The sequence below is a fragment of the Borostomias antarcticus genome, assembly GCF_949987555.1.
Source record: "Borostomias antarcticus genome assembly, chromosome: 19".
In the NCBI taxonomy this organism is placed as follows: domain Eukaryota; kingdom Metazoa; phylum Chordata; class Actinopteri; order Stomiiformes; family Stomiidae; genus Borostomias; species Borostomias antarcticus.
The window spans coordinates 20265329-20274777 of NC_140252.1; the positions used below are offsets into that span (position 1 = coordinate 20265329).

The 9449-nt window shown below is 46.8% G+C and overlaps 1 protein-coding gene across 1 annotated transcript in view; it reads right to left on the reverse strand.

Moving 5' to 3' along the window:
- Positions 1–3296: 3296 nt before the first annotated feature.
- The window catches only part of calcrlb (calcitonin receptor-like b), a gene marked incomplete at its 3' end in the record, with an annotated part of 7720 nt that continues 1567 nt past the window's right edge, over positions 3297–9449 (reverse strand). Inside the window, exons 5-12 of the mRNA XM_084453405.1 lie at positions 9228–9319; positions 7958–8084; positions 7069–7222; positions 6832–6892; positions 5927–5993; positions 5114–5332; positions 4045–4086; positions 3297–3518 (exon numbers count right to left, since the gene is read on the reverse strand). Of these exons, the coding sequence (XP_084309531.1) occupies positions 3297–3518; positions 4045–4086; positions 5114–5332; positions 5927–5993; positions 6832–6892; positions 7069–7222; positions 7958–8084; positions 9228–9319 (984 nt within the window). The remainder of the gene's footprint in view (positions 3519–4044; positions 4087–5113; positions 5333–5926; positions 5994–6831; positions 6893–7068; positions 7223–7957; positions 8085–9227; positions 9320–9449) is intronic.

The following is a 9449-nucleotide window of genomic DNA, read 5'->3' on the forward strand; positions in this document are numbered from 1 at the left end:
TCGCTGCGCGGTGATGCAGGGTCGCTAGGCTAGCAGGAGTCATGAGACGATGAGGCATTGTTTGTCACTGTACGCCCGACCAGACGGATGAAAGTTCAATGGTTAGGAAGTATTCTTAGAAACAGGAAGCAGGTCTGTGTTCTCTGCAAGGATCAGATTTCCACTGGGAGCGTAACGAAGCGGAGCGGAAAGCCCTTTGATTTGATGATGTTGTTTGTGTTGTCGCTCTTCCTTCGTGGGAAAGAAACAATCGAGGCGGGAAGGACAGACTCATCTCGTATGCGGCGTAGACTTTGAAAGCAGGGGGGGGGGGGGAACAACGACAACAACAACAAAAAAACATTGAAATAGAGTGGAGAGACCCGCACGTGTCGCTGATCCGCGCCACGGAGGAAGCGTGTGTCACATCACATGACCGCGGACAAACAGATGCACAGGATGTCATTGGTTCTAATCCCCGAATATGAAAGGGAGAAATCTGAACAGATCTGATTATAAAAATGCCCCCCCCCCAAAAGTCAAGGGAAATCCTGTTCCATACAGTTGGTTAATGGTTCCAATATGAGTCTAACATCTGAAACATTTACTGGAATCTATCAATGTTGAGCGGGAAGGGCCCTAACATGCACAGCAGATGTTGGAGTTGATGTTAACAGGGAAGTCATCCCTTACAGAACTTAATCATTAATATTCTTCAAAGTCCTCTAATTCGTTTTGAACAAAAGCAGCTGGACAGCGATTCCATTTCCATAAAATGTAAATCAAATCATGATGTTTCATCCTGGCTCTTTCATGTTTCGCTGTCAGGGTTGGTTTTTGAAGTTAGCGGGAGTTCGTTGGTGTTCGTTGTCTGTAGCTTTCGTCTGGGTTGTACTTGTGACAGGATCAAGAACAGTGGAATCAGATGTAGGCTTAGATATGCTAAGTGGAGCACATTGGACTGACTAGGCTACACACCTGAAACCCTACAGCACGGCGTGTTAACAGAGCTAATTTCACGGAACACTATTCGGTTCAAAGCAAGCCACATGTGATTCTGTTACAGAACCGTGTGTGTGTGTGTGTGTGCGTGTGTCCGTACACTGTACATGCACGCTATGCTAGTCACTTCCTCCAGCGCCGTCTCCCTATATAGCCTATATACTTGTGTTTGTCAACTATTTACATAACACTGCGAAGACATGTCCTTCCTGTCCGGACCCACGTGTCTCTGCCTACCGTCCATCTAAGTTGTTAACATCTGTTGCTTTCCCTCTTCTTGCTCTAGTTTTCCTGAGAGGATGAGGTTCTGGCGTCGGGGTACGGGGGTGGCAGGAACCAACACATCCTGCTGGATTAACGTCTAAACCACCTGACAACAACGACATGCAGCGTGCTTTCAGTTGTACCACGTATCATGTGGAATGTTCAGCTGAAATCAACAATTATTGTAAAAAAAAAAAAAAGAAAAAAAAAAAAGAAATGACTGTTTTTTATTAGGCTAAGTGCAGACAAGGGCTAGCTTTAAAAGTAGGCTACAGTGTACTAATTACTCTTCCATTCATTCCCACATAAATAAAACATACATGATGAATAAAATCCAATGCATAATTCAAAGTAAAGTGTATTTATTACTCAGCTATTAATTCCCACATAAATAATGTTTACTGTTGGTCCCATTCTCAGTAGCTAGGCTGGTACTACTTTACAATCCCCTACATGACAGCATGTGGTGGACCTGGTGTGTCTCACTCTGGACAGGCTGACTGGACAAACGCAATGCAGTCTTGAAATCACGTTCACAACACAGGTTTATTGTCAACCCAAAAAGCTGCACCCAGGATCAACGTTCGACAGCGAAAGGCAAAACGTCCTCAAATTATTCCAGTTCAACATAATATGTTATAGCTACAAAGTGTTCATAGGTGGGAAAGTAGTTTTTGTCTGCATCGTGTCAACACACTTGAACAACAATAGACGTAAAGTAATTGATTATCCTAATAATTATAACTTATTCAATTCAGTCAACTAAAAGTAGGCAAAGAAATAGTTATGATTATCGTTGGATATCACCCAGGAGAAGTCTGTCCTAGCAACATGGAGCTATGGAAAAGCAGAAAATGCAAAAAGAAAATAATTCAAACAATTGCATCTCAATAGAGTGGAATAAAACATTTAAATACACATTTGGCTTAATCATCGTTAAGTGATATCATTTTATAGGTACTATATTAATACAGGAAACATTTAATTATACATTATATACACACAAAAAGCATGTTCCCTTCGCACTCCCTTGGTGTCTAACTGTCAGCCTGGACTGCGTCCCTCCAGCATATGGACATGAAGAAACTTCCACAGACTCCAATATAACACACCTATGTACACGTTAAAGTTGAGCAGAACTACTACTAATGTCAAATGAGGGTAGTTCCATGTGCCAGACATGAAAGTGCAGACTAGGAGCCCGATGATGAGGCGGTGCGAGTGGAAGCCATCGTGACGCGGTTAAACGGTTGACAAATGGAACATTTCCTTTGCGGAGAGTTCTGGAATGTTGTGTGTCGTGCGTTCTCTCCTCAGCGCTCAGAGTCCAGTAGGGTTCATATTTCTCCTGCAGACATAGTTGCATTTCAGTTGAGTATAACTGGAGTGAGAGAGTTGTGTTCAGTGGTCATGGCGGCCTTCGTGGCGAGCGTATAGCCGGGCCTCACCCCGTGAATCGCACGCCCACTTTAATTAGCGTAAATGCGATTCGGGGGCTGGTGTTGCTCTCGGCTGGGATTCCAACCAGGCCAATCAGCGGTCCTTTGAAAGCGACGACAAAATGCTGTGATTGGTTAAGAGATGAACTAAACGGCTGTGATGGGGGCGTGTTCAGACTGAATAATGAGATGAAAGGGAATAGGAAGAGTATCAGGCCAGCAGACAAAAAGCCAGGTGTTCCTCCTTCCTATGGAAAGTGTAGCTTTCATTCCTTTGCAGAGGTATTCCAACAGCGCTGCAGAGGTAATCCAACAAACTCCGTCTTAGATTTATGGTGTCTGGGGCCAGGAAGTGTCGACTCTCCCAGGAAGTCAGTCTGGCTGGGGTGGAGAGGAGAGGAGGCTGTCTTCACGCAGGAAGAGGATTTATTGGTTTGTAAGAGGCGGTGGAACGCTCTTTTCTATCCAGCTCACACACACAGAGTTTTCACCTCCACCCAACTGCCACTCTGCCTCGGCGGATTCAAAGGCGGCGGATTCAAATTCCACCCCGCGATTCTCATAATCTCCGCCCCCAAAAGCGCCGCCACACCCCCCCCCCCTTCCCCGGCCTCAGGCGAAGGCGCTGTCCGTCCGGTGGATGGCGGTGGTCTCGATGTCGTGGTAGCCCTTGCCGTTCATGTGCTCGGTGTGGCCGTCGATGCTGTAGCAGCGATGCACCTCGGTCAGGGAGGACGCCACGTAGGAGGCGGAGCGTAGCACGTCGGCGTGGGCGAACGGTCCGCTGAACTGCATCCGCTGCTGCTTCCAGTGCCGCCGGAGGACGCTTTGGACCTACGGAGGGGCGAGAGGGACATTTTACATTACATTATACCGTAGTCTTGTCTTATGACTTCGTACTTGATTTTGTGCTGTTCTGTTCGATCGTGTTTCTATTTTGTGTGCGTTTTTATTGTAATCGGGGCAGCATTGAAAAAGAGAGCTTGCTCTCAATTATCTTCCCAGAATAAATAAAGATTTCAATTCGGTTGCATTCGTCATTTTGCAGACGCTTTTATCCAAAGCAACTTATAATAATTGCGTTTAACGTCGGTAGTCAGTGTACTACTACTCACAAAAACACACAAGTGCATCTCCTTTCTAAACCAACTAAGAGCATAATCTAGTGCTCCAGACACGAGTAGCAGAGTAAAAATCCCCTCCCAGATGGAATGAGTTCAGTAAAAGATATTATTCCCACGGTACAGCATTCTCTCTCACACGCACAGACAGACTGAGCTATTACTGAGGTGTTCAGGACAGACGTTGAGCTATCACAGATGTGTTCAGGGTCGGTATTGCCCGAGGGCCAAAGTCTCACCTCGCCATTGAAGAAGCAGAATATTGTGGCGACCAACAGTCCCTGGGTACGGGAGAGAGAGGGGGGGGGGGGGGGAGAGAGAGAGAAACAGAAGGGAGAGAGAGAGATAGAGAGGGGGGGAGAGAGAGACAGAGGAGAGAGAGAGAGAGAGAGAGGAGAGAGAGAGAGGGGGGGGAGAGAGAGAGGAGAGAGACAGAGAGGGGAGAGAGAGAGAGAAACAGAGAAGGGAGAGAGAGAGAGATAGAGAGGGGGGAGAGAGAGACAGAGGAGAGAGAGAGAGAGAGAGAGAGAGAGAGAGAAGGGATAGAGAGTGACAGAGAAGGGAGAGAGAGAGAGGAGAGAGACAGAGAGACAGAGAGGAGAGAGAGAGAGACAGAGAGAGACAGAGAGGGGAGAGAGACAGAGAGAGACAGAGAGGGGAGAGAGAGAGAAAATAGAGACAGAGAGAAGTTAGGGTCGTCCAGGGAGGTCTGGATGTTACTTTAAAGTCAGAACTTCTGAGAAAAAAGTCAGAAATAACTTCTGAGATTAAAGTCCGAATTTCTGAGATTAAAGTCCGAATTTCTGAGAAAAAAAGTCAGAATTTCTGAGAAAAAAGTCAGAAATAACTTCTGAGAAAAAAGTCAGAATTTCTGACTTTAAACTCAAAATCTTAAAAAAAAAAAAAAACTCCGCTATGTAGAAAATACAAATACAAAATACAACATACAAAATGGAGTGTGGGGAGTGTATAAATACCGTACAGTGAGTGTACGTGTCATCATGTGTGTGATGTTTGTGTGTGCAGTGTCCGTGACGTGGTGTGTGTGTGTGTGTGTGATTGTGCGTGTGTGTGCGGTGTGTGTGCGCGCATGTGTGTGCGTGTGTGTGATGTTTGTGTGCAGTGTCCGTGACGTGGTGTGTGTGTGTGTGTGTGCGTGTGCATGTGCGCGCATGTGTGTGCGTGTGTGATGTTTGTGTGTGCAGTGTCCATGACGTGGTGCGTGTGCGTGTGTGTGCGGCGTGTGCGCATGTGTGTGTACGGTGTGGTGCTGTGTACAGTCCAGTCCAGTCAGCGGTCCAGACCGACCTGGAAGTTGAGCAGGATGTGCATGACGTAGCCGTGGATCTCGGAGGAGAAGCGCCCCTCCGGCTTGTAGGGGAACATGACGAACTGGATCCCCAGCAGCGGTACCAGGATGAGGGTGGCTCTCACCGCCTTCATGTACAGACTGAACTCAGCCTGCCGGGTCACCTTCAGCTTGGTGATGAGGACGCGCACGATGTTCAACAGGAAGAACAGGTTGACCTGGGAAGAGAGACCCCCAGAGAGACATGCTATTTCTGGATATGTGGAACACAACACGTCGCGTCCGGTGAATATCACAATCGGTACAGGGTGAGGCGGGTCATCCAACGATCGTAGGGTCGGCGGTTCGAATCCCGGCTCCGACTGTCCACATGTCGAAGTGTCCTTGGGCAAAGACACTGAACCCAAAATTGCTCCCAATGAGCAGGTTAGCACCTTGAATGGCAGCTGCCGCCACTGGTGTGTGAATGTGTGTGTGAATGTGTGTGTGAATGGGTGAATGCGAGGCCATTGTAAAGCGCTTTGGATAAAAGCGCTATATAAGTGCAGTCCATTTACAATCTGTATTTACAACAGTATCTACCACTTTGGTAAATAATCAATATACTGCTAAGGACGCTGTTGTGTTTTTGAGAGGAAAACCCATCTATGTCCAACTGCCTTCTAGTCGTTTTTTAATAGGGGCGGTTACCTGAGAGCTCTCATTGGCAAGTTGTTTTTGCCAGGATCAACACTGAAGTCTGCCAAATACTGAACACAAGCGTTAATGTTGGTGATGGATGTTAAGGGGTTGAGCTTCGAGGTCTTATTTACCAGCAGCGCTGCACAGATGGGCCCATGGACGATGTACAGCAGGGTGGTGTTGGAGCTGAGCCAACAGCTGCAAAGAGAGACGCAGGGAGAGATACCAGACTAGGGTTAGACTCAGAGAGACACACCGGACTAGGGTTAGACTCAGAGAGACAGGAAGAGATACCAGACTAGGGTTAGACTCAGAGAGACACACCGGACTAGGGTTAGACTCAGAGAGACGCAGGGAGAGATACCAGACTAGGGTTAGACTCAGAGAGACGCAGGGAGAGATACCGGACTAGGGTTAGACTCAGAGAGACACAGGGAGATACCAGACTAGGGTTAGACTCAGAGAGACACCAGACTAGGGTTAGACTCAGAGAGACACAGGGAGATACCAGACTAGGGTTAGACTCAGAGAGACACAGGGAGAGATACCAGACTAGGGTTAGACTCAGAGAGACACACCGGACTAGGGTTAGACTCAGAGAGACACAGGAAGAGATACCAGACTAGGGTTAGACTCAGAGACACGGGAAGAGATACCAGACTAGGTTTGGACTCAGAGAGACACAGGAAGAGATACCAGACTAGGGTTAGACTCAGAGAGACACAGGAAGAGATACCAGACTAGGTTTGGACTCAGAGAGACACAGGAAGAGATACCAGACTAGTGATACAGTAGACTCAGCAGTGACGTCATTCCCAGGAAACAGGGCGCTCAGCCACCAGATGTTGGAAGAAAAGATAAATATTCCCTTCTTGTCTACTTGCCTCATTCAATCATCATTTGGTGTGTTTTCACCCTAGATATGATACTGTTATACTAACATTCATTCAACATTGCCAAGGCAGATGTCTGTTAATGCCTTATTGCAAATACAATCACTACTATAGGTTAAGAGGTTTTAATCCAAATGACTTACTTGTCGTTGTAGTAGCAGCCGCGAGCTACAGCATGTATCAGAGCAGGTATTACTGGAAATCCTGTGGAAATATGCAAATTAATTTAAGAAAATGTGCATATTTATCATGATAGTATGTGTTTTCGATAAAAGCATCAGCTAGAATACTATGTAAAATGTAGATGTAAAACTGGTAGAGTACACTTGGGAAGGAAGGTTGTATTGGGAGAGTTTTGAAACCGTTAGCGGCTAGCGTACCCCATCCGAGCAGGTAGTACCAGACCAGGTGCTGTTTCTCAGCGAACACGGCCACCACGATGAGCGTGTGCAGGTAGATGCCCTCACACAGCATCCAGAAGTAGTTACAGCCGAACACGTACAGATGGATGAACATGATGACTTTACAGCTCACCTGAAAGGTTTCACCACAAAGATGGATGTTGAACAAGTGCACTGCGCTTTCAAAAAGGTTTCTTTTTTTGAGGCATGTGATATCTTTGTTTGGTATCTTTGTTTGTTATCTCTTTGTTCGGTCTTCCTAAAATGGCCGTAGTCTAACTGACCTACAGGAGAAACAGGAGAAAATGCAGCCTCGTGGCAAAACGCGACGAAACAACTTATGCCGGATTCACACTACAGGATATTTAAAATCCTAACCAATTTCGAAATCGGGTTACATCACGCACATAAGGAGAATCTTAACAGATATTCTTCTTGTGTATCTCAAACAAGCACACACTGCAAGATTTGAAAATAACGGCTCATCACACACTACAGGATCTTATCGTGCCCGAGGGAGCAACGAACCACTGGTCTCGCCGTCTCACTTGTAAAGTCGGGACGTAATAATCTTATATCAAACATGTTTGATATTATCGGGGCCGCCCCGATGGGTCTGCGAGCCGATCGGGAGGTTTGAGATTGGATCTGTAAACCCCTCACATTACAAGATCATCTGGGCCGATCATCGGCCCCGACCAACATCCCAGACCAGATTTCTCCTCCGATTGTCGGGAGGGGTGAATCGGGGATACATCGACCCCAAAAATCCTGTAGTGTGAGTCGGGCATTGGCGACTCAGCTCTTTTCATCCCGTGTCAACGTGGCGACGGCGTATCGCTGGGTCAGAGCCGGCGGTCAGACTCACCGGGTTGCTCTGGACCAGGTCCTTGTTTTTCACCACGGCGGTCAGCCAGATGATGGTGATCACAGAGTTCAACACCAGGGAGAAGAAGAGGTTCTTATGGAGGGTGATTCTCTGGCAGCTCAGACTTCTGATGGACAGGGGACACGGTTGGTCAAACTAACAATCAATCAATCAATCAAAGCTTTATTTGTATAGCGCATTTAATACCCAGAGGCAACACAATGCGCTTCACAGAGAACAAGGGAGGTGGGCATACGACCCACCCCTACATATTCCAGAGGGAAGCAAAAAAACAGTAATCACCCGGGGGCCAGATAAGTGAGCTGTAAAAATTCTTCCCTGACCCCTCTCAACAAGGCGATGGAGCAAGCTCCTGGAGTATGTTTGTCTACCGGCTAAGAACATTTATAGAGCAATAAATAACATTAAATTACATTTTCAGAGTAAGAGAGGCTAATAACATCATAGGAGAGACATGGCAAACACTGGTGTATGTCTGTGTGTGCGTGAGTGTGCCTGGGCCCAGATAGAGGCAGGGGTCAAGGGTAGGATCGGGGTAGGAAAAGGATACGGACCCGGGTTAGGGTGAGGGGAAGGGGATAACACATTCAGACTTCTGATGTACACGCCACACGGTTGGTCAAACTAACACATTCAGACTTCTGATGGACACGCCACACGTTGGTCAAACTATCACATTCAGACTTCTGATGGACACGCCACACGTTGGTCAAACTATCACATTCAGACTTCTGATGGACACGCCACACGTTGGTCAAACTAACACATTCAGACATCTTTATTTGTCATCACAGTGAAATGTTGCTTCCGGCTCTGTGATGTGCTCAAAAGATACAGATAATTACAATATACAAATTGCCAATTACACAAGAAATACACTCTATACAATATAAGCTGGATGGATGCATTCTGTATATGCTGTAACTATAGATAAGTGTGAATCCGGGGGTGACATATGTTGCCGTCTGTGTTGACGTGTGGTAGATAGGACAGCAGCTATGGTGACGCTAGCTAGGGTCATTCAGGTGACAGGTGGCCTGTGGGAAGAAGCTCTTCCTGAGTCTCTCTGTGTTCGCCGTGTGTGACAGACATGACAGAGCAGCACTGTTTCTACCACACAGCATTATGGGAAAGGAGACGAGTCATTGCTAGTGCAATGATCTTGATTTAAATCATTTCGTAATATTAATGATTTAACTTCGACACTAAGACAATAGTGTGACATGGTGTGAGTGACAGAGTGACTTACTTGAAATGGAAGAATATTCCCAACGAGATGAACAGAGATGCTAGTGACAGTCCTTGTCCAATCAGAACGAGGTAGAGGTGGTTCAACGCCGTCTGCAGGACATAAGCACAGCATGCGTTAGCTATCTCAAACCTGCCGTTACGTTCAACGCCCAGGGCGTTGCGTTCTGTGCCGCTCGGACTCTCCAGGTCTGAGGAAAAGGCATGAAACGGCGAGCGATGT